Genomic DNA, 26,316 nt, shown 5'->3' on the forward strand with positions numbered 1-26,316 from the left:
GCGCGCCGGCGACCGTTGAGCTGGGGGCGGGGCGAGGGGGTGCGGGGCGCCGCCGTCTCGACCCCTTCGGCTGCGAACAGCTGATCCAGAGAGGCCGGCGCTGAGGGAGAGCCCGGCCGATTCCCCGCCGCCGCAGGGCGTCCGGGGTAAGCAGGTCCGAGCCCTCGAGGCCTCTGGCCCCAGGGAGGGAACGGGGAGCCCCGCAGCCCTTCCCCACCTGGCCATCTCCGCGCGCCCTCTCAGATAGAAAGGGGAGCCGACCCCTCGGCCTCTTAGGACTCAGCTCAAGGTCAAAACTCTGCCCCAGTTTGCCCCTGCTGGACTATCTGCTTTGGGCAGGGGGCGTGGATCTGGGCGGGGCTCAGGGGCAGGGGGCGCTTGAGGCTCTCACCTTCCCTTAGCGTCAGGTAAGTTAACCTGACGGCCTTGGGGATTATTAGCATTTCCTGAGCACTTCCCAGGTTGCCAGGCAGAATGCCAAACACTATGCATATCAACTCTTTTTAATCCTTACACCCAACTCATGCGGTAGGTACTGTTAAAGAGTGGGAATAACGAGGCCAGAAAGGTTAAGTAATTTGTCCAGAGCCACACAGCAAGGGAGAAAGGGTTGTGAACCTGGAAAAGCTGCGGCATTGTCCACTAAGCCATGTTGATGGGGTTGCTCTACTCTGCTGCTAAAAAAATCCAAATTAGCAAACTGTATTAATATATCTTGTTTTATTTTCTCCATAGTAATTGTTATGCTCTGAAATTACCTAGCTCTTCTACTTGTTTTTTTGTTCATCACCTATTTCCCATTTACCCCTACACCACTAAAATATGAACTGCTTGAGGGCAGGAGGCTACATTCATAGAGACGCTCAACACATGCTTACTGAGTTAACTATGCAGAAAACCATAATAGGTGCTGGGGACTTAAGGCTGTGATTAAGACTCTACTTACCATAATAGAATATTTGTGCCTGTATGTGACCTCCAGTAGGAACTCCACAAATACTTGTCTAACAAATTATAGTTAAGGACAATGTTAGGCAACCGAAAAAAACTCTTCCAGGATGCCAAGCTCTTTTTCCTTCTGTCCCTCCAAGAAAGGCACAAAAGTAAGTATTCACAAGGTTTGCAAGTAAAAACATATTTAACAGAAATTAATAGCAAGATATTTGGTCTTTTGCCATGTGCTATGGGAGGTATAAAAGATGTGTATGTTTGGGTTCCCAAGACAAATCACCTACAAATCACAAATCACTTGTGAACCAACTAGTAAATAAAACATTCAAGATCCTTTCCCACAAGTATAAAGTGACATATTGGAAGACTAGGACAGTAGTAAGTATTAAATTTAAGTCACAGACAAATGTGGACAAAAAGAATTAGGAGGAAGGAGTCCTCTCAACTTCTGGAACAGAATAGGTTTCTTAATGCATAGTTGTTGACTGAAGGAAGAATCAGTGTGTGTGATGTCATCAGAGAATACTTCATGAAGGAGATGACACACAAAGAATGGAAAGGCTGTGTGTGGATGGCAAGTGGAGAGGAGAGAAGGCAGAAGAGCTTTCAAGTCAGGCAAGGAGCAAGTGTTAGCATTGCATTTGGGGCAAGTGCTGTGTCTGGTAGTAAAGATAGAATATGAAATTCTTGCTTGAATGCTAGGCAGAGGGGTTTGTGCTTGATTCAGGGGCCAGAGGCATAGTTTTTAATAGTGGAGTAATATAGTTCTGGAAAGATTAATCTGGCAGTTCACTGAGGATATAGTAAAAGCGGGGAGGGTATTAGAGCAACTGTAGTGATTTAAAAAGTGTATACACAGTACTCACATTTGGCCTAGTAGCTCTTACTGGTAGTATCATTTTGATGAAACCTAAAAAAGTTTTTTCCTCTAGGATATTGGCTATAGATTGGGGATGTTTATTTTTGGCTCCCTTTAAGACACCTATCTTTTGGCTGTACTAGTATAATTGTAGTACATTTTTCAAGGAATGTGATAAAGCACAATCATGGTTGGGACTACTGTGTGGCCATATGTTAATCAAAAGGAAAGCACTTTGCATATGTCTCAGTTGGAGACTTCTGTATTTGAATTAGTTTCTCTCAGAAGACCACCCAGTAGCACTCAAGTCTGTTTCTAGGTTACCTGCCAATTCCCAGGTGACTGGGGACTCTGCCTTCATTGCATCCTGCCCGATCTTCCAAGGCGTAGATATAACTTCTCCAACTCCTCACAGAATCATTCCTAGTTTATATATTATTTTTAAAAAAATGTTTACTTGTTTTTGAGAGAGAGAGTGTGTGAGCAGGGGAGGGGCAGAGAGGAAGGGAGACAAAGGATCCAAAGCAGGCTCCACGCTGCCAGTGCATGGAACTCACGAACCTGTGAGATCGTGACCTGAGCTGAAGTCAGATGTTTAACCACCTGAGCCACCCAGGCACCACTCATTCCTATGGTTTAAGTTGGCTTTTCTCCGACCAGGTTCCCTGTTGCACTTGAATAGTATGTAGCACTGACTTACTAGGAAAATGAGTCATAAAAAATACATCATTTTATCTCAGTGTATACTGAACAGCTTTTTTTTTTGTTGTTTAAAAAAGAGAGAGAGAGAGAGAGAGCGAGAGCAAGCAGGGGCGGGGAGACACAGAATCTGAAGCAGGCTCCAGGCCCTGCTGTCAGCACAGAGCCTGATGCGGGGCTTGAATTCATGAATGGTGAGATCATGACCTGAACCAAATTTGGACCCTTAACTGATTGAGCCACCCAGGCACACCCTGAACAGCTTTTTGTTGTCTCTCTTTTTCACTAGAGTTTGGGAGCTCTAACATCTTATTAAATGATAGCCTAGGAAGGTTGGTGGTTCTGTTTAGAGATTTTTATGGACTGAATGTTTGTTTCCCTTAGAATTCATATGTTGAAGTCCTACTCCCCAGTATGACTATATTTGGAGATGGGACCTCTAAGGTTAAATGAGGAGGGGGCTCTATCTGATCAGATTAGTATCCTTAAAGAAGAGACACCAGGGAGTGATCCCTTCTCCTTTACACTCCAACACAGAGGAAATGACCTGTGAGGACAAAGTGACAAGGTGGCAGTCTACCAGCCAGGAAGAGTTCTCACCAGAAACCCAAATGGCTAGAGCCTTGAAATGGGACTTCTGCCTCCAGAACCAGGAGAAAATAAATGCTGCTAAAGCCACTCAGTGTATGGCATTTTGTTAGGGAAGCCTGAGCAGACTAATACAGAGATATGATTCAGGAAGACAGGAATTTACACATAACCAAGGTGATGTACAGAAACATTTTTTCATACTAAAGTAGCATAGGGGGTCTTACACTGCTTTTCATATAGCATGTGGATATGGCAACAATGATGGTGAAATTTAGTGAAAAACAATATCATATAGATGAAGATTTCATTGTAATTATACAACTGTAGGGACAGAAAAGAGGAACTTAAAAAAAATTTTAACCCACTGTATTAGTCTGCTTGGGCTGCCATAACAAAATACCACATACTGGGTAGCTTAAACAATAGAAATATATTTTCTCACAGTTCTGGAGGCTGGAAGTCTAAGATAAATGTGCACATAGGGTTGGTTTCTGGTAAGTCTTCTCTTCCTGGCCTGCAGACTGCAGACTTCTCGCTGTGGCTTCACATGGCCCTTTCTCTGTGCACTGTAAATGTTTCTTCCAGTTATAAAGACACCTCAGACTGCATTAAGGTCCCACCCTTTATGACCTCATATAACTTTAATTACATTCTCAAAAGCCCTTCTCCATCTGTATCACACTGAGGGTTTAAGCTTCAACATATGGATTTGGGGGACACAATTCAGTCCATATACTCATATTAGGCACAATTCAGTCCATATACTTATACCTTCATGAACCAAAATTATTCCTTTGTTACCGATCTTGAAGAAGAGCTGCTTCCAGGGAGTCAAAACCAGTTCTTTCAGTAACACTGTCACCTACACTACACTTGTTTCCAAATTTCTACTTTTGTAATTCCGAAGCAAGGAAGTTTTTAAGAAATACTGCCTACCACCAGTACAAAAGTATTTCAACTTTATCAGGAGAATTTCTGATCAACCATTTACTTTCATTTGATTGTGAAAAACTAAAAAAGGTCCTAATGATAGTCCTTAGAATAACATTGCTAACATATATGGTATCATTTTCTTAAAAGCCAAAATCCCATTTTGGAGTATCTATTTACCTTATGCTTAAACCTGTTTATAACAAGCTGAAATGAATGCTGGATTATTTGTACAACATGAAACCATAATTAAACTAAAATTCTTTATATAGTTATTTGGTAATGTTTGATAGATAATAGAACTTTCCTATATGTTCAGCTTAAGGACTGAATAATATTTGTGCTGCTTTATATCCTATGCTATTAATGCTAGTGTGATTAGAATGTGTATATATTCAACTATATATTGGTGTTCTTCAATTCTTGTAAGGAAGTATCTAAATTATTTTTTTATTAACAAAAATCTCAAAACTATTTTTTATGCTATAAAATACATAAGATTTATAATGAAACTTATATTTATAGATATGTGATCTACAAAAGGATCTTTGGGAAACTTTTGTAAGAGTATCTTCAAAGTTGTGAAATAAAATGACATATCTGATAAAGGGTTAGTATCCAAAATTTATAAAGAACCTAAACTCAACACCCCAAAACCAAATAATCCAGTTAATAAATGGGCAGAAGACATGAATGGACATTATTCCAAAGAAGACATCCAAATGGCTAATAGACACATGGAAAGATGCTCAACATTGCTCATCATAAGGAAAATACAAATCAAAACCACGATGAGATACCAACTCACACCTGTCAAAATGGTTAAAATTAACACAAGAAACAACAGATGATGGCGAGGATGGGGAGAAAGGGGAACACTCTTGCACTGGTAGTGGGAATGCAAACTGGTGCAGCTACTTGGAAGACAGTATGGAGGTTTCTCAAGAAGTTAAAAATAGAACTACCCTACAATCCAGCAACTGCACTATTAGATATTTACCCAAAGGATACAAAAATACAGATTCAAAGGGGTACATGAACCCTGATGTTTATAGCAGCATTATCAACAATAGCGAACTATGGAAACAGCCTAAATGTCCATTGACTGATGAATGCATAAAGAAGATGTAGTATATATATATATATATATATATATATATATATATATATATAGTATATATGCAGTAAATATTACTCAGCCATTAAAAAGAATGAAATCTTGCCATTTGCAACAACGTGGATGGAGCTAGAGTGTGTTATGCTAAGTGAAATAAGGCAGCCAGAGAAAGACGAATACCCTATGATTTCACTCATATGTGGAATTTAAGAAACAAAACAGATGAACATATGGGAAAGGGGGTGTGGGCGAAAGAAGAGAGAGAAAGACAGTTCTCTGTCTCTTAAAGACAGAGAACAGGGGCACCTGGGTAGCTCAGTCGGTTGAGCATCCTACTTCAGCTCAGGTAATGATCTGGGGGTTTGTTCATGAGTTTGAGCCCCATGTTGGGCTCACTGCTATCAGCATGGAGCCCGCTTCAGATCCTCTGTCCCCCCTCTTTCTGCCCCTCCCCTGCTCATGCTTTCCCTCTCTCTCTCTAAACATTAAAAAAGAACAAACAGGATTGACAAAGAGAGGTAGGTGGGAGATGGGCTAGATGGGTGATGGATACTAAGGAGGGCACTTGTGATGAGCACTGGGTATTGTATGTGAGTGATCAATCACTGAATTCTACTCCTGAAACCAATATTGCAATGTATGTTAACTAACTAGAATTTAAATAAAAATTTGAAAAGGAAAAAAAATTGTGAAATATAATATTCAGAGAACTGTCTGAAACAAATATGTATGTTTGTTAATTATAAAGCTAAGTGCCATGTGAACACCACCTAGATCAAGAAATAAAGCTTCACTTATACCCTGAAGCTCCCCAAGTGCTTGTGCCTGATTATAATCTTCTCATTTCCCCAGAGTTTATTACTATTCTTCATCATTTCCTTCCTTTTTTTTTTCTCATGTAACATAACTATTTTTCTCCTTTTTAAAATTTTTTTAAACGTTTTATTTTTGCGAGAGAGAGAGAGAGAGAGAGAGGAACAGAGTGTGAGCGGGGGAGGGGCAGAGAGAGAGGGAGACACAGAATCTGAAGCAGGCTCCAGGCTCCAAGCGGTCAGCACAGAGCCGGATGCGGGGCTCGAACTCACAACCGCGAGATCATGACCTGAGCCAAAGTCGGACGCCTAACTGATGGAGCCACTCAGTTGCCCCTCTCCTTTTTTTAAATTGAGGTATAGCTGACATACAGTATTAGTTTAAGATGTACAACATAGTGATTTGATCATTGTATACGTTACAAAATGTTCACCATGATAAATGTAGATACCATCTGTGACCATTATTATAATCTTATGGACCGTACTCTCTCTGATGTACATTTCATCCCATAACAGTTATTGTGGAACTGGAAGTTTGTACCTCTTAATCCCCTTTACCTATTTTGCCCACCCCCTCACTCCCTCTTCTGTGGCAGCCACCAATTTGTTCCTGTTTCTGATGTTTTGTTTGCTTAATTTGCATTCCCTTAATTTGAACACCTTTTTATATGTTTATTGGCTACTTGGATTTCTTTTTTTGGTGAATGACCTGTTCAAAACTTTTGCCCAATTTTTTTACTGGGCTTTTAAAATCATTTTGTAGAATTTCTTTATTTTGGATACTAATCACTTACATGTGTTGAAATATTTTCTTTAATTTTATGGCTTTTCTTCCCCTTTTAATAGTGTCTGTGGTGAATGGAAGATATTAATTTTAATATGCTCTATACATATAAAATTTTACTTTATAGTATTATGAGTGACTTGAATAAGAAACCCATCCCTACCCCAGGATCATGAACTTATTTATGTATGTTTAAAAATACTAAAAGCTTATAAACTTGCATTTCACATTTAGGTCTTGAATCCACCGGTCTCTTTGCTAATACTACACTGTATTAATCATTATAACTTTATATTAAGTTTTGATATCTGATAGAGTAAGTTCTTGTTCTTTTTCGAGATAGTCTTGGCTATTCTTGGCCCTTTGTATTTCCATATGCATTTTAGTATATGTGCTGCCGAAGCGAGCACTCCATATGCATTTTATAAACAGCTTATCAAGTTTAGCAGCAACAACAACAAAAATCTGTTGGGATATTGAGTGGAGTTGGAGATGATTTGACATCTTGACAATACTTTGTCATCCTGTCCACAAATATGGTATAGATGTACATTTATTGAAGATTTCTTTAATTTTCCTCAAGAAAGTTTTATAAACCCCACTGAGATGTGATGCAACTTGTGTTATTGATTCCTGTATAATTGACTTTATTTGATGCTCTTATAAATGTTACCTGTTTTAAAATCTATTTTGTATCTGATATAAATTATATATTCAATGCATATATAAAAATGTGTTTGATTTTAGAAACTACCAAAGTGTTCTCCAGAGTCGCTTTATTCTTTTATATTCCTACCAGGAATATGTGAGAATTCCAGTTTGCTCCAGTTGTTCCTCATCCATGTCAGCACTTGGAATTGTCAGTATTTTTTGTTTTAGCTGTTATAATAGGTGTGTAATGGTATCTTTTCATGATTCTTTTTTTTTTTTTTTTCAACGTTTTTAATTTATTTTTGGGACAGAGAGAGACAGAGCATGAACGGGGGAGGGTCAGAAAGAGAGGGAGACACAGAATCGGAAACAGGCTCCAGGCTCCGAGCCATCAGCCCAGAGCCTGACGCGGGGCTCGAACTCACGGACTGCGAGATCGTGACCTGGCTGAAGTCGGACGCTTAACCGACTGCGCCACCCAGGCGCCCCTCTTTTCATGATTCTTAATATTCTTTTACCTAACAGCTAATGTGGGAAATCTTTTCATCTGATTAGTTGCCATTTGCATATCTTTTTTAGTAATGTGTCTTGCCCAGTTTTAAATTGTATATATTTTAATTTATTGTTGACTTTTGAGAGTTTACTATGCATTCTGGATACAAGCCCATTTTCGGATATATGATTCGTAAATATTTTCTTCCCATATGCAGCTTGTCTATTCATACTCTTGAAAGTGTTTGGCAAAGAAAATGTTTTTAATTTAGATGAAGTCAAATTTGTCAATATTTTCTTTTATGGATCATACTTTTGGTGTCATTTTTAACAACACTTTGCCTAACCCCAGTTCATGAAGATATTCTTCTATGTTTTCTTCTAACAGTCTTATAGTTTTATGCTTTGCACTTAAGTTTATGATCATATTATCATATTAGGTATTTTTGTTATTTATCATATAAGGTATGAAAGTTTAGGTCAAGGTCCCTTTTTTCTCTTTGCATATATCTGACCAATTATTCAAGCACTATCTGTTGAAAAGACTGTCTTCCACCTAATCACTTTTACACTTTTGTCAAAGATCAAATGGCTATATTTGTGTGGGTTTCTTTCTGGACCCTCTACTTTGTTCCATTGCTCTTCTATTTATTTGTCAATACCACACTATCTTGATTTCTATAAATTTATTCTAAGACTTATTGTAAGTCTTAAAATCAGATAGTTTGATTCCTCCAACTTTGCCTTCTTTTTCAAAATTATTTTAAGCTACTTTAGTTCCTTTACTCTTTTATGTAAATTTTACAATAATCTTGTCTATTTCTACAAAAACAACAACTGCTGGGATTTTGATAAGGATTAAATCTATAGATCACTTTGGGGAGTGTTACATCTTTGCTTGATCGAATCTTCCAACCCATAAACACAGTCTTTACATTCAAGTCTTCCTTGATTTCTTTCATCAGCATTTTATAGTTTTCTGCATACAGATCCCATGCATGCTTTGTTAATAGTTCCACATAAGAGTTTAATTGTGTTTATATAGAAATGATTGTGTTGGGGCACCTAGGGGGCTCAGTCATTTAAGCATCTGACTTCAGCTCAGGTCATGATCTCATGGTTCATGGGTTCAAGCCCCGCATTGGGCTCTGTGCTGACAGCTCAGAGCCTGGAGGCTGCTTCAGATTGTCTCCCTCTCTCTCTCTGCCCTCCCTCCACTTACACTCCATCTCTCTCTCTCTCTCTCTCTCTCAAAGATAAATAAACTTTAAAAAAATGATTGTGTTGACCACAAATTTGCTGAATTCACTTAGTTCTAGGAGGTTGTGTGGGTGTGTAGATTCCTGGGAATTTTCTAGGCATTCATGTCATCTAATAGGGACAGTTTTATTTCTTCCTTTTCAATCTGTATGCCTTTTGTTTCATTTTCTTGGATTATTAAGATTTCCAGGACTATGTGGAAAGCTATCAGTGGGAGAGGACATCCTTGCCTTGTTCCTAGTCATTGGGAGAAAGCATTTGGTCTCTCACCATTAAGTATGTGAGCAGATTAGCTCAGGTTTAAAAAACATCATTAGCTGCAGATTAAAAAAAAAAAAAAATGCCCCTTAAGGTGAAGGAAGTTCTATTCAGTTTGCCTAGATTTTTTTTTTTTTTTTTAAATCAGGAATGATGTTAGATTTGTTAAATTTTCCTTCTGTGTCTATTGAGAGGATAAAAGATGGTTTTTCTGATTTATTAGTATGGTGAGTTATACTGCCTTTTTTTTTTTACCTCAAATAGTGAAATTAGTTTTGCATTCTGGAGGAAACCCACTTGATTATTACATGTTATCTGTCTACATATTTCTGGATACAATTAACTAATGTTCTGTTGAGTTTTGCATCTATATTGGCCTGTAGTTTTATTTTCTTGTAATGTACTTGGTTTTAGTGTTAGGGAAATATTGACCTTATTAAAGGAATTGTGAAGTATTCCTTTCTCTTCTTTTTTTCTTTTTAACATTTGGTTTGCTTATAACACTACTCCTCCATATATCCTGACTCCCAAGTGAGTTTTAAACCTCATGCTGTATCAATTTATAGATACTCAGCCTAACAGTCTTTAGGGACAGCGTGGAATAGTGCCTGGCACAGTATTGCTGTTGATAACTATTTAGTGAATTTAACTAAGTACTGTAGTCAGGGGATTCTTATCTTGCATGAACTCACAAGGAGGCAATGGGTGAATCAATTTTCCTCTGTCTCATGGTCCAGAAGGTGATTTAGACTTTATAATTAGTTACAAAATATTTACAAATTCACCAAAATACTTTGTTTCAATACACAGTATTTATTAAGGAGACATATTAACATGCATAGATACACAAAGTAAACCACTTACACACATGCCATTCCCAGTGAATTGTGAAGAAAAAAATAACACAAAGAAAAAAATTAAATTTTGGGGGGTAAGTTTTTGTGTTTTATAGGCATCATATGTCCATTTGCACATTAGACAATCATTAGCACTGACATATAAACTTTTCCCAGTCTTAGGTTTAAATCTTAGGGTAACTTTTTGGTGAGGTGAAGTTCACAAAAATTTGCATTGAAGTGTGAGTGTAAATTAGAGAATGCTTTTGAGAATAAAAATGTGGTTGAAGATTTGCATTCTCAGATGCTATCTACAGCAGTTTCCTTTCAAGAAATCAAATACTCTTCATTATCACATGATTAGGATCAGTGTTCAAAAGAAAATTTTTAGTGCACGTTAATTCTTGGAGGGTACTATCATTTGTAGTTAATATGAGCAAGTAATAAATTGTTATATAAGATGTCAACCACCCTAAGAATTTAGGCTTTCCAAAGAATATGATTTCTTCATGCCTGAAAATAAAATTCTATTGAGTCTATATATTTTGATAATTAGTTGTAGAAGTCTGTAAAAAGCAAATCTAAAAATAGTAACAATGACAACTACCACTTAATTGAGCACTAACTCTGTGCTAGGCACCAAGCTAAGCACTTCACATTCATCATCCCATTTGATGTTTACAAACTCAAGTAAGTAGTATTCTTAGCCCCATTTGTAAACAAGAAAACTGAGGCTCACAGATTAAGCAATTAGCCAAATTCAATCACCTTGTGACTGGTGGAACTGGAAATTTAAGGCAAGTCTGTTGGACTGCAATTCCAAAGCCAGAGTACCCAATCACTACCCTGTGTGCCCTCAGTGAGTGATTCCTGGCCCACTGTGGCGAAGGTGAAATAACTTTATCTGTGATACATTCACAAAAGTATAATTTGCAGTTAGAAGAAAAAGCAAGACCAATTCAAGTGGAACACAAAAATCCCTGCTCATTTATTTTTATTTATACATGTCTTTTTCCATCATCATTATTCTAATAAGATTATAAATACATAAACACCTGAGTACATGCAACACATTCCACAAAGGAACAAAACATACAGCACATTTAAATAACCCAAATCTTTGTATACAAAGTGCTTTAAAAAAAGACCTTGTGACACATTCAGACCATATTTATTTGAATACTTTTCAATAATTACCAAAGGATACATCATTTATAAATAATATTCAAAATCCCCTATTTTCTTCTATCAGCCAAATTTAGTATTTCAGTTAATCAAGTGAATAGCTGTTCCATCACATAATATTAAAGGCAAGTCACATAGCATCAAAATGAAACCGATGGGCTTCTTGTCGTTTTTCTCTATCATCTGCTTTCTGAAAAAGAATTTTAGACTAGGTTATAAATGATAGGAAAATGTCAATAAAAGCCATTTCTGAAATGTTAATTAAAAAAATCTTAAACCTCTAAGCTAGTAGTAGGTAAACGATGTGATTTTATTATGTAATAATGTTATGAAATTTTTGTAGTTTACAGTAGCTATTTTATAATTAAGAACCCACTAACTGAATTGAAAAACCAACTAGAATGGGCTAAATGGGTAAGGAGCACTAAGGAATCTACTCCTGATTGTTGCACTATATGTTAACTAATTTGGATGTAAATTTTAATAAGTAAAAAATACAATTAAAAAAACAAAGTACTGTCCAGGGGGAAGATAGATTTTCTTTTAAAGGGATAATAAACTCAAGAAAACAAAACAAAACAAACAAAAACTAAAAAAAAAAAAACAAAAAAACCCAACAAGAAATGTTCCTTTTCCTTAAATACTGAGTTGGTTATCATTTATTATTTATTTGAAAGTAGTAGTAAACATTTAATTCTACAAGGATGGAATTAACTATTTTTCCCATTCTTTCTTATTTTATTTTTTAATAAAGTTTATTTATTTTGAGAGAGACAGAGACAGTGCCAGCGGGGTAGGGGCAGAGAAAGAGAAAGAGAGGGAATCCCAAACAGGCTCTACACTATCAGTGCAGAGCCTGATGTGGGGCTTGAACTCATCAACTGTGAGATCATGACCTGAGCCAAAGCCAAGAGTTGGAAGCCTAACCAACTGAACCACCCAGGCACCCCAACTATTTTTCCCATTCTTAACACTATAAGCAAATCTAAGCAAAGTACGTTAATTATTTTTGCATTAACCTATTGATTTAGCATATATTCATTGACCTTCCACTCCCAGCAAAGTACTGTGCTTGGTATTTTGAGGGATTAGAAAAATCCTCAGTTTTGTATCTTGTTCTCAAGGAACTTAAAGCCTAGAAAGAAAAAAGCAAACCAGATTGAATTAACTGTATTTCAGGAAAAAAAAGTGAAAAATGTCACTAATATTCTGGGAGAGAGATTACTTCTAGGTTGGAGTGAGGAAAGGGAAAGCTTTGAAAAGATAGTAGTCATGGAAATGAGGGGGAGGGGCATTCATTCCAAACTGGGCATGAAATAGGTATAATCATGCCAAGTGGGGCAGAAGCATGGAATACTTGAAAGCAACTGGTAACAAATAAGGTTGGAAAGGTATATGGTGGAGTCCTATGGAAGTTCTAAGAATGATAGACTAAGGAGTTTACAGATTTTAGGCAAGAGATTTTTGAACAGAGGAGTGACATGATTAAGGCTAAACTTGATGATGAATAATATGGCAGCAGTGCAATCAATGAAGTGGAAAGGGAAAGAATGAACTCCGGGAGACCAGGCAGGACCTAACAAGGAGCTGAACCTAAAGCCCCTGGGAGTAAGAATGCAGATGTGGGGTCAGCTGCAGGGATTGCTATGGAATCAGAATCAGTGGGGCAACTGATCAAATTTTATAGTTAAGTAGGAAAGAAGACAAAGCTTTACAATATTGTTTGTTTTTTAAGTTTATTCCTTTTGAGACAGAGAAAGTGTACAAGCGGAGAAGGGCCAGAGAGAGAGAGGGAGAGAGAATCCTAAGCAGTCTCCACATCCAGCACAGAGCCCTCCACTGGGGCTTGATCCCACAAACTGTGAGATCATGACCTGAGTTGAAATCCAGAGTCAAAGGGCTTAACCAACTGAGCCACCCAGGTGCCCCTACAATACTGGTTTTATGGTGCTTATAAGTGATCTAGGTAGAGATGTCATGGAGACAGCTAGAAATGGGGGAAGAGACCTTTAGGGAGAGAAGAGTGTTAGGGGTATTTGAAGTAATAGTGTGAAGTTATGCCTTTGGATAAAATTGGCAGGAAAACTGTACAAAGAAGACACCCTAAGGCAGACACTATGGTTAGGAAATGGTAGAAGGGAGCACCCAGCATAGGTGAAAGAGAAGTGGTCAGAAAGGTAGAAGAACCACAGTACCAGAGTGGAGCATATATGGTTAAATCCACATCTGTATTTAAAACTTCAATTTTCGGTCACTGAATCATTATTATAAGTCCACAATGTTTATCCTGTAATCAGATGATCTGAGGAATTAATGAAATTAATTTCCTTTCCTTTATAGGTCTAGAGCTATTTAATACTTCAGACTGTGTTCTGATACTTCTGGAAAAAAAGTATGTAGGATCGCCCTTTATTTTACTTCTTAAGTTGCAATCTTAAAATTGACTGAATATGTAAGTTTCTGTTATCATTTTTGATGGAAAGGAGTAATTTTTGGGGAGAGACAAACCTATGAAAATTTATCAGAACAGTTAAATTTTTCTCTTTTTCATAAGTTAAAACAGCTAAAACACATGGTAAATTTAGTTAATAAAAAATAATTATAATGGGCATGACAATCCAAAGAGAGTAGTTACAAAAAAAAAAAAAAAAAGAAAACAGTTGTATGACACAAAGAAGACTTTTTTGGGGAACATTGTTGGAACCTGCTAGTTATATACTTTAATATATATTCCTACTAACACATGTATTTAATTCATATTCACATTTTCATAGAAATTGGTTTTTCAATTTATATCTCAACTGCTAGTAAATTTATGTGATAGCCTCTTCTTTCCTCCTCACAAACACTGTATAAAGAAAAACTATGTTTTTGGACTGTTGTTTTTAATTATTTAGGAGTTATACTAAAGAATAGAAATATGTTTAGTGCAAAGAATACTTTACAAATAGAAAAGATGTTTATCACTTTAGTTGTTACTTCCCATCCAAACCTTGAGAAAATCATTTAACTTGTCTGTGTTTCAATTCTTTATATAGAGATAGCTGTTATTCCTGGAAAAAAGGGTTCATGGCTCTAAGTAGATCATAAACACAGGCTTGTTAAAAAAATTATTTTTCAGGACTTTATGAAATTGTTTCTAATTAAGTTTTTCTATATTTCTGGTAATTTTTGGGTGATCATTTTATTACTATTATACAGCACTGAAGTTTTAAAATAATTTTCTGTGATTTGTATGAATTGTTAAGAGACATTTGTAAGTTGAGAGGATGAAAGAAATTATCAGTAAGATGACATTATGGACAGAATGTGAAAAATCAGAAAATCTTAGTTATTTGAAAAAAGTTTAAAATATAATGTTTTTAGAGAGCAATGTATTACTATTCTAAGTTAACAAAAGTTAATGTTTCATTTAAATGAACAAACCTTTTCCTGCCAATGTAAAATGCCAATTATTGCCAAGATGAAAACACAGACACCGATGAGAGCTATAGCAGTAAGTAGGACGATGTTACTTGGTGTAAGGTACAGCTTGGCACTCCAGCTGTAGATAAAACAGAATCATTAAAATTACACATTTAAATGAAAAATCACAAAATTCTACTGAGACCCAAAAGCAAATAGCTATTAATTAATGAAACAGTTGATTCATCAATTAATTCATTCTCCCAACTATCCATTCACTATAAATAAAACAACAGCACTTAAATTTAGATAGGGCTAAGAATATTAATGATCCTGCAGAGTTCAGATTTCACTCAGAGAACTGAAACAGAATAGAATTTTTGATGAGATGCTTCATTATTTTTCTTTGATCCTGTGAGAATTATTCTTAAGTGAACTTATTAAGGGTACTTAGGACAATCTTAGAGATTGTTTTTATGTCTTGATTTACTTGCTGAATTTGCAACCTTGAACTTCAAGACTATATAATTTTGATATCATGTCACCTTATTTTCTGATCCTTGTTCATGTATGTACTATGGCCAACTAAAACAGCCATATAACTAAGTGGGTATAGATAGATGACTTGTGTAAAAACACTTCTACCATTTCTGTGCCATGTTGGAGGGTTTACATTACCACAATGACATTGAGACTTCTTACAAAATCACTTTTAGTCCCTCAGTGTTAATGACAATATACAGACTTTAGCATAAATAGAACTAGCTCTTTCTCTAAAACAGTCTACGTAATATGGCACTTGCAAACCTTGAAAAGCTTAAGGTCTATATCACCAACACTGCAGGTGGTTATATACAAAGAATTTTATTCTCCCTGAAAATAGATGATGGATATATTTTCATTTTAAAGTCACCTACTATTATTGTATTACTGTCAATTTCTCCCTTTAGGTCTGTTAATGGTTGCTTTATATATTTAGGTGCTCCTATGCTGGGTGCGTAAATATTTACAATTATTATATCCTCTGGGTTTTTTTGACTCTTGTGTTATTATGTAATGCCCTTCTTTGTCTTTTATTAAAGTCTTTGTTTTAAAATATTTTGTCTGATATATATATATATATATATATGATATATCATATATGTATATATATACATATATATGTACACATATACATATATGTATATATATGTATATATATACATATATGTATATATATGTGTGTGTGTGTGTATGTATATATATATATATGTATATAGCTATCCAGCTTCTTTTTCTTTCCATTTGCATGAAACATCTTTTTTCCTTCCTTTGACTTTCAGTATGTGTGACTTTACATCTGAGGGGAGTCTCTTATAGGAAGCATATACATGGATTTTTAAAAAATATATTTAGCCTATTTTTATTTTAAAAGTTTAATAAAAGTAAGATCATTCCAATGAATAGCAAGTAGTAATTGACTTATTTTGGGATAATTAAAATCTATTGATCTGTAAGTTAGCCTCTAGTCAATAAATCTCAAAATACACCTCAAACTAAAATCAATTAACGTTTTTATTATGTACATAAATTTGAAAAGAACATTTCTTCAGAAAGAGCAAGAGAAACATGAAAAATGTTGAGATTATAAAAGAAAACTGTAACAGAATTTTCCAAAATTCAAAAGTAAGAAAACTAAGAAAATGAATACTGTTAGTTGAGGTTAGTTATTCTCAGTACCTTACTTCATACTTAAAAAAAAAAAAGTTCTTTCATGAGATTTTTTTGGCAGTTCTTTTAAAATAAACAACAAAAAAATGAAAAGACGTAAGAAAAAAATCTTGGTAAGAAAAAATATGGACAAAAGGCCAATGTTTAGTTTCTTATTCAGAAGCAATCAATTCTTACCAATTTCCTGCATATCCTTCCAGAGATATTCTATACATACATAGACATATATGCACAAATATCTTCTTCAAATCACAAATGGTTGCTTATTGTACATATTCTAAATGCATTTGCCTTTTATTGTCTTTTGCTTACCACTCTATTTTAAGAGATTGTTCTGTGTCACGATATTAGACCATATAGAAGTACCATAATTTATATAGCTTCCTATGCATAGTGCAGATTTTTTAGTTTTGTTATAAATTTCATGTATAAAGAAGTAACAAACACATAATATAGACTCATTAAAAAATATCTGAACTCAGGCTATAACTGTTTCTAGAGATGTTTTCTCTTTTTAAAAAGATTTTATTTTTAAGTAATCTCTACACCCAACATGGGGCTTGACCCACAACCCCAAAATCCAGTCATGTGGTCCACTGGCGGAGCTAGCCAGGTGCCCCTCTACTGATGTTATCTTATTTCATGCCTAATGTTGTGATAAAGTTGTTTTCTTAAGTAGTTTGCTTCTAAAGCCCTTAAATCTACCATAAAATATATCCTGTAGTGAGCTGGTAAAGTGGCTCTCTGGGGTGGGGAAAAAAGACCTATTGGCAGTTGCCAATTTTCATGTTGTAAATACTCCCATCATAGCTGATTTTAATGTTACCTCACTGAACAGAGTGGGAAAAAGATGCATACCATCAGCTCATGAGATGGCATGAGCTGGTTCTAGCAAACCATTCAATATATTCCATTGAAAAATTTAATAAAGAACAATACAGCCTGGATTTTGAGAAGAAATATAACAAAACGGCACCCTGCTGGTTACATATTCATAGATAAATTACACCCTTCCTCTTTGGTTATTTTCCAAAACTGATATCAGACTAACTTTAAGGACAACTTGTATTCTTTCCAATGAAACAAGTGTTAGTGAATACTTTCATTACCTACTTTTTAAAAATGATGGAATGAATCTAGTATTTTAAAGAAAAATGAACAAAGATAAGGAGTTAGATTTAAATGCTATTTTTACAGGAGGAATATATTCTGCTAAAGATAAAAAACATCTACCTTTCACTGAAAATTTACTCTATGCTGGGCACTGTCTTAAACATATTTCATCTTCATCTTTTTAAGGTAGGTGTTCTACTTCCCACTTCACAAATGCAGAAATTGACCATCAGCAGCAGGTCTTAGTTTCTAGCTTAGGTCTGTTTGACTCCAAAACATGTGCCTAACCACTGTGGGATATATACCACTTCTCTAAGCATTTATTAAAAAGATCAATGCTTATTGAAAAATTCAGCACTCTGAAATCTTAGAATTTATAGCTAGTGAACTGAAGATCAGTTTATTTAATCAGAATATATATAAATCCCTAATTAGTTAACCTGCTGTTTTTCTAATAGGGTTTAATTTGTTTTCCATAAAAAAAGTCAGGGACCTTTTGTGTAGGAATGTTTAGTCATTTAAGGTTTGCTGTAAGCAAATTAAATGATGGCACTCATGGGAACACAGGGAATAGAGACAGAGTTTTTAAAAGATGTAACTGTTTCTATGATTCTGAATTGACAGTATTTTTACCAAAATCAGTTCAAGCAAGGGCATTACCTTCGAGGAACATTGTGAGGATATGGAATGACAATTAGCTGGGAATTTGGAATGATTGCAGTCCACTCTTGTTTTCGTACAGACTGGAAAAAGAATGTTAAGAACATTTAACATCTAGTATACTTTAAAAACAATTATTAGATTAAATCGAAGATGGCGGCATAGGAGGACACTGGGCTCACCTCGTCCTGCTGATCGCTTCAATTCCACCCACATCTGCCTAAATAACCCAGAAAACTGCCAGAAGACTAGTCGAACAGACTCTCCAGAGCCAAGCGTAGACAAGAGGCCCATGGAAGAGGGTAGGAAGGGCAGAGAGGCAGTGCGTGCTACAGGGACTGGTAGGAGGGAGCTGGGGCGGTGGAGGGGCAGCCCACCTGGCAAGGCAGAGCTCCCGAAGTCTGGCTTGCAAAAGCAGAGGGGCCGGACCCTATGAGTTCTGACAGCCAGTGGGACTTACCATCTGGAATGTCAAAAGTCAACAGCTCTGCTCTCAGAGAGCGGGGAGGGCGAGAGGACACTGGAAGGGAGAGTTGTTGAGCCCCAGAACACAGAGCTCAACTTGGCGGGAGACAAAGGCACTGGGAAGTGCCATTTCCCTCTCCCATCTCCCAGCTGAAATTCCAAAGGGAACCGGTTCCCCTCACCAAACTTGCTTGCACTGTGCAAATGCCCAACGCTGTTCTTCTGTGGATCCACGCCTCTGACGGGCCTACCTCCCTCCCTGTGCTGCAGGGTTTCTCCCACAGGGGACCACCCATGGCAAACCTAGCTAAGCCTGCCCCTCCCGCCCCTGTGCACCTTGAAGATCCACCCCAGCTAATACGCCCTTGGCCATATCCCATTGAAGCAGCAGCACAAGCCTGGCAGTGTGCAAGTAGCCCAGACAGGGGCCACACCACTCCACAGTGAGTCCTGCCCTTGGGAGAAGGGAAGGTAAGGTACACACCAGTATGACTGTGGCCCCAGCGGTGAGCTGGGGACAGACATCGGGTCTGACTGCGGCCTCGCCCACCACACAAGTTACTCCTGATAGCACAAGAAGTGGCCTATAGTTTGGAGTTACCACAGGGACTACCCAAAATAACAAAACGGAAGAACTCTCCTCAAAAGAAGGTCCAGGGAGTAGCGACAGCTAATGAATTAATCAAAACTGATTTAAACAATATAATGGAATAAGAATTTATAATAATGGTCATAAAATTAATCACTGGGCTTGAAGAAAGCATAGAGGCCATCGGAGAATCTATTGCTACAGAGATGAATTAAAAAATGCTATAAATGAGGTGAAAAATAAATGGAGGCGGCCATAGCATGGATTGAAGAGGCAGAGGAGAGAATAGGTGAATTAGAAGATAAAATTATGGAAAAAGAGGAAGCTGAGAAAAAGAGAGATAAAAAAATCCAGGAGTATGAGGGGAGAATTAGAGAACTAAGTGATGCAATGAAACGGAACAATATCCATATCATGGGAATTCCAGAAGGAGGAAAGAGAAAAAGGGGCTGAAGGTGTACTTGAACAAATCATAGCTGAGACCTTCTCTGATCTGGGGAAGGAAAAAGGCATTGAAATCAAAGAGGCACAGAAAACCCCCTTCAGACGTAACTTGAATTGATCATCTGCACGACATATCAGAGTGAAACTGGCAAAATACAAGGATAAAGAGAAAATTCTGAAAGCAGCTAGGGATAAACAGGCTCTAACTTACAAAGGTAGACACATAATAGTAGTAGCAGACCAATCTACTGAAACTTGGCAGGCCAGAAAGGAATGGCAGGAAATCTTCAATATGATGAACAGGAAAAAAAAAAAAAAGCAGCCAAGAATCCTTTATCCAGCAAGCCTGTCATTCAGAATAGAAGGACAGATAAAGATTTCCCCAAACAAACAAAAACTGAAGGAATTCATCACCACTAAACCAGCCCCACAAGAGATCCTAAGGGGGATTCTGTGAGTGAAATGTTGCAAGGACCACAAAGGACCAGAGACATCACTACAAGCATGAAACCTACAGACATCACAATGACTCTAAACCCATATCTTTCTATAATAACACTGAATGTAAATGGACTGAATGCTCCAACCAAAAGATATAGGGTGTCAGAATGGACAAAAAAAAACAAGACCCATCTATTTGCTGTCGATAAGAGATTCATTTTAGACCTGAGGACACCTTCAGATTGAAAGTGAGGGGATGGAGAACTATCTATCATGCTACTGGAAGTCAAAAGAAAGCTGGAGTAGCCATACTTATATCAGACAAACTAGACTTTAAATTAAAAGTAAAAAGAGATGAAGAAGGGCATGATATAATAATCACAGGGTCTCTCCATCAGGAAGAGCTAACAATTGTAAATCTATGTTCCGAATAAGGAGGCCCCAAATGTGTAAAACAATCACAAACATGAGCAACCTTATTGATAAGAATGTGGTAATTGCAGGGGACTTTAATACCCCACTTACAGCAATGGATAGATCATCTAGACACAGGATCAATAAAGAAACAATGGCCCTGAATGATACATTGGATCAGATGGACTTGACAGATATATTTAGAACTCTGCATCCCAAAGCAACAAAATATACTTTCTTCTTGAGTGCATATGGAACATTCTCCAAGATAGATCACATACGGGGTCACAAAACAGCCCTTCATAAGTATACAAGAATTGAGATCATACCATGCACACTTTCAGACCACGATGCTATGAAATTTGAAATCAACCACAGGAAAAAGTATGGAAAACCTCCAAAAGCATGGCGGTTAAAGAACACCCTACTAAAGAATGAATGGGTCAACCAGGCAATTAGAGAAGAAATTAAAAAATATATGGAAACAAACGAAAATGAAAATACAACAATCCAAATGCTTTGGGATGCAGCGAAGGCAGTCCTGAGAGGAAAATACATTGCAATCCAGGCCTATCTCAAGAAACAAGAAAAATCCCAAATAGAAAATCTAACAGCACACCTAAAGGAAATAGAAGCAGAACAGCAAAGACAGCCTAAATCAGCAGAAGAAGAGAAATAATAAAGATCAGAGCAGAATTAAACAATAGAGAATCTAAAAAAACTGTAGAGCAGATCAATGAGAGCAAGAGTTGGCTTTTTGAAAAAATAAAATTGATAAACCTCTAGGCAGGCTTCTCAAAAAGGGAGACGACCCAAATTGATAAAATCACGAATGAAAATGGAATTATTACAACCAATCCCTCAAAAATACAAGCAATTATTAGGGAATACTATGAAAAACTATATGCCAACAAACTGGACAACCTGGAAGAAATGGAGAAATTCCTAAGCACCCACACAGTTCCAAAACTCAAACAGGAAGAAATAGAACACTTGAACGGACCCATAACCAGCAAGAAATGGAATCAGTTATCAAAACTCTCCCAACAAAGAAGAGTCCAGGACCAGATGGCTTCCCTGGGGAATTCTAACAGACATTTAAAGCAGAGATAATACCTATCCTTCTCAAGCTGTTCCAAAAAATGGAAAGGGAAGAAAACTTCCAGACTCACTCCATGAAGCCAGCATTCCTTTGATTCCCAAACCAGACAAAGACTCAGCAAAAAAGAGAACTACAGGCCAATATCCCTGATGAATATGGATGCAAAAATCCTCAACAAGATACAAGCAAATCGAATTCAACAGCATATAAAAAGAATTATTCACCATGATCAAGTGGGATTCATTCCTGGGATGCAGGGCTGGTTCAACATTCGCAAATCAATCAATGTGATACATCACATTAATAAAAGAAAACATAAGAACCATATGATCCTGTCAATTGATGCAGAAAAAGCATTTGACAAAATACAGCATCCTTTCTTAATAAAAACCCTCGAGAAAGTCGGCATAGAAGGAACATACTTAAACATCATAAAGCCATTTATGAAAGCCCACAGCTTAAATCATCCTCAATGGGGAAAAACTGAGAGCTTTCTCCCTGAGATCAGGAACACAACAGGGATGTCCACTCTCACCGCTGTTGTTTCACATAGTGTTGGAAGTGCTAGCATCAGCAATCAGACAACAAAAGGAAATCAAAGGCATCAAAATTGTCAAAGATGAAGTCAAGCTTTCACTTTTTGCAGATGACATGATACTATATATGGAAAACCCAACAGACTCCACCGAAAGTCTGCTAGAAGTGATACATGAATTCAGCAAAGTCGCAGGATACAAAATTAATGTACAGAAATCAGTTGCATTCTTATACACTAACAATGAAGCAACAGAAAGACAAAGAAACCGATCCCATTTACAACTGAACTAAGAATCACAAAGATCTGTATGCTGAAAACTATAGAAAACTTATGAAGGAAATCGAAGAAGATACAATGAAATGGAAAAATATTCCATGCTCATGGATTAGAAGAATAAATATTGTTTGAATGTCAATACTACCCAAAGCAATCTACACATTCAATGCAATCCCAATCAAAATTGCACCAGCATTCTTATCGAAGCTAGAACAAGCAATCCTAAAATTTGTATGGAACCACAAAAGACCCTGAATAGCCAAAGTAATATTGAAAAAGACCAAAGTGGGAGGCATCCCAATCCCAGACTTTAGCCTCTACTACAAAGCTGTAATCATCAAGGCAGCATGGTATTGGCACAAAAACAGACACATAGACATATGGAATAGAATAGAGACTCCAGAATTGGGTCCACAAAAGTACGGCCAAGTAATATTTGACAAAGCAGGAAAGAATATCCAATGGAAAAAAGACAGTCTCTTTAACAAATGGTGCTGGGAGAAGTGGACAGCAACATGCAGTAGAATTAAACTAGACCACTTTCTTACACCATACACAAAAATAAACTCAAAATGGATGAAGGACCTGAAGGTGAGACAGGAAACCATCAAAACCCTAGAGTAGAAAGCAGGAAAAAAACCTCTCTGACCTCAGCCGCAGCAATTTCTTACTTGACACATCTCCAAAGGCAAGGGGATTAAAAGCAAAAATGAACTATTGGGACCTCATGAGATAAAAGGCTTCTGCACCGCAAAGTAAACAATCAACAAAACTAAAAGGCAACCAACGGAATGGGAAAAGATATTTGCATATGACATATCGGACAAAGGGCTAGTATCCAAAATCTATAAAGACCTCACCAAACTCCTCACCCAAAAAACAAATAATCCAGTGAAGAAATGGGCAGAAGACATGAATAGACACTTCTCTAAAGAAGACATCCAGATGGCCAACAGGCACATGAAAAGATACTCAATGTCGCTTCTCATCAGGGAAATACAAATCAAAACCACACTCAGATACCACCTCACGCCAGTCAGAGTGGCTAAAATGAACAAATAAGGAGACTATAGATGCTGGCGAGGATGTGGAGAAATGGGAACCCTCTTGCAGTGTTGGTGGGAATGCAAACTGGTGCAGCTGCTCTGGAAGAGTGTGGAGGTTCCTCAAAAAATTAAAAATAGACCTACCCTATGACGCAGCAGTAGCACTGCTAGGAATTTACCCAAGGGATACAGGAGTGCTGATGCATAGGTGCACTTGTACCCCAATGTTTATAGCAGCACTTTCAACAATAGCCAAATTACGGAAAGAGCCTAAATGTCCATCAACTGATTAATTGATAAAGAAATGTTAGTTTATATATGCAATGGAATACTATTTGGCAATAAGAAAGAATGAAATATGGCCTTTTGTACAATGTGGATGCAACTGGAAAGTGTTATGTTAAGTGAAATAAGTCATACAGAGAAAGCAGATACCATATATTTTCACTCTTATGTGGATCCTGAGAAACTTAACAGAAGCCTATGGGGGAGGGGAAGGGGAAAAAAAAAGTTAGAGAGGTAGGGAGCCAAACCATAACAGACTTTTAAAAGTAGAATAAACTGAGGGTTGATGGGGGGTGGAAGGGAGGGGAAAGTGGGTGATGGGCATTGGGGGGGCACCTGTTGGGATGAGCACTGGCTATTGTATGGAAACCAATTTGACAATAAATTTCATATTAAAAAAACCCAAAAACCAAAAAAACCCCAATTATTATTATAAATAATTAAGGAAAAAGCTTAAGTGCTCCTTGATTAACTGAAATCCTATGTATGGATTAAGCTAAATTGATATATAATAAGCACCAAATAGGGCTCCTGTGCCCTGGTGGCAATTTTTTTTTTTTTTATCTTTTGAAGGATTATATTTCTGTCTCACAGATTTATTAATTCAACAAATACTTATTCAACAGTGTAGCAGGCATTGTTCAAAGTGCTATGTACAAATGCTGCTTGAAGCTAAAATTCGAGTGGAGGTGGAGTATGACAAACAAAATAAAATACATATTATGTTAGATATTCAAGATGAAGAAAAAAAGGAGAAAAGAGGGATAGGGGGTCATGAGGTTTATGAGAGAGATGCTAGAAAACTATATCTTCTAATTATGACGTGTTCTATGTAAGGCAAGTTTAGATAGATCACTATTTCTTTTTCTTAAGTCATTATGTCTATTTTTCTACATCTCTTTAAAGAGATTAAAAAAGTTTGAATTATTTGAATTCAAATATTCAAATTGTTGAATTCAAATACTGAATAGTGAATGTTAAAACACAGATTCATTGTAAACAAAATAAATTTTTACTCACCTTCTCTCCAGATGGACGGGGAATGCCAACATAAAGATGATCAAGAAAATTTGCACTTCGACCTAAACCAAGTACATTGTATGGTAGTTGGAGAGCTAAATGTGCTGACTGGCTGAGTTGTCCAGCTACATTTATTAAAAAAAAAAAAAAAGCATCTTTGTAAACATTGCTCTTATCAAACATTAAAATGATAAAAATGTTAATAATTTAGGTGCCAGAACTTAATTCTTTAAGGATAAAAATGTGAAATGAAATGTCTCGATTATTAACATTAATGATTCACTTTTCAAAGAAAGCAGGTTTATTGAGATATAATTCACATACCATAAACATCACCAACTTAAAATGTGTAGTTAGTGTTTTTGAGTATATTAAAAATGTTGTTGAACTATAACCACAAATTTTAGAACATTTTCATCACCCAAAAAGAAATCCCATACCCATTAGAAGTTACTCCTATTTCTAACCTTTACTCTTTCAGCTATGGGTAATCACTAATCAGTTTCTCTATAGATTTGCCTCTTCTAGAGATTCATATAAATACAATCATACAATGTGTGGTCTTTTTATGAATAATGCTGCTGTGTGAACATTCACATACAAGTCTTTGTGTCAACTAGTTTTCCAAAATGGCCACAGCATTCTATATTCTGTATTCCCACCAATAATGTATGAAGGTTCCAAGTTTTCCACATCCTTGCTAATGCTTCCTCTGTCTTTTTGATCATAGCCATCCCAGTGGTTGTGAAGTGGTATTTCTCATTGTGGCTTTTTTTGCATTTACCTAATGCCTAATGATGCTGAGCTGCTTTTCAAGTGTTATTGGCTATTTATGTAGCTTCCTTTTCTGTTAAGGTTGGTAATAGTATCCTCTTTCATTATGGACTTTAGCAATTTGAGTCTTCTCTTTTTTTTTTTTTTTGTCAGTCTAGCTAAAGGTTTGTAAATTTTGTTAATCTTAAAAAAAATCTTTCAATTGGTTTTCTTTATGTTTTTCTTCCCTTCTTATTTTCTCTCATTTCTTGGCTTCTGCTTGCTTTGGGCTTAGTTTCCTTTTCCTTGGCTAATTCCTTCCTTTTCCTTCCTTCCTTCCTTCCTTCCTTCCTTCCTTCCTTCCTTCCTTCCAGTTTATTTATTTTGAGAGAGAGAGAGAGAGAGAGAGAGAGAGAAAGAGAGAGAGAGGTAGCACACAAGCAGGGGAGGAGCAGAGAGAGAGAGACCCCAAGCAGGCTCTGCACCACCAGCACGGAGCCTCATGTGGGGCTCGAACTCATGAAATGTGTGAGGTCATGACCTGAGCTGAAACCAAAAGTCAGATGCGTAACAGACTGAGCCACCCCAGGTGCCCCAGGTAGTTTCTTAAGGTGGTTATCAGTTTCA

At 36.8% G+C, this 26,316-nt stretch overlaps 1 protein-coding gene and 1 long non-coding RNA gene across 3 annotated transcripts in view; one reads left to right on the forward strand and one right to left on the reverse strand.

The window, feature by feature from the left end:
• Positions 1 to 38: 38 nt before the first annotated feature.
• Positions 39 to 25,100, forward strand: LOC125915220 (uncharacterized). 2 transcript variants are annotated; one of them, XR_007455607.1, is made up of 4 exons: positions 39 to 146; positions 13,769 to 13,820; positions 17,741 to 17,842; positions 24,948 to 25,100. It is a non-coding gene; the product is annotated as an uncharacterized LOC125915220 (long non-coding RNA). The 2 variants fall into 2 exon arrangements; XR_007455606.1 differs by lacking the exons at positions 17,741 to 17,842; positions 24,948 to 25,100 and having other exon boundaries at positions 13,769 to 14,085.
• ITFG1 (integrin alpha FG-GAP repeat containing 1) overlaps positions 11,290 to 26,316 on the reverse strand; it is a 342,666-nt gene continuing 327,639 nt past the window's right edge. The window contains exons 15-18 of the mRNA XM_049620921.1: positions 24,937 to 25,061; positions 18,317 to 18,399; positions 14,855 to 14,972; positions 11,290 to 11,618 (exon numbers count right to left, since the gene is read on the reverse strand). Of these exons, the coding sequence (XP_049476878.1) occupies positions 11,559 to 11,618; positions 14,855 to 14,972; positions 18,317 to 18,399; positions 24,937 to 25,061 (386 nt within the window). The 3' untranslated portion in view covers positions 11,290 to 11,558. The remainder of the gene's footprint in view (positions 11,619 to 14,854; positions 14,973 to 18,316; positions 18,400 to 24,936; positions 25,062 to 26,316) is intronic.

This window comes from Panthera uncia, assembly GCF_023721935.1.
Source record: "Panthera uncia isolate 11264 chromosome E2 unlocalized genomic scaffold, Puncia_PCG_1.0 HiC_scaffold_19, whole genome shotgun sequence".
NCBI lineage: Eukaryota > Metazoa > Chordata > Mammalia > Carnivora > Felidae > Panthera > Panthera uncia.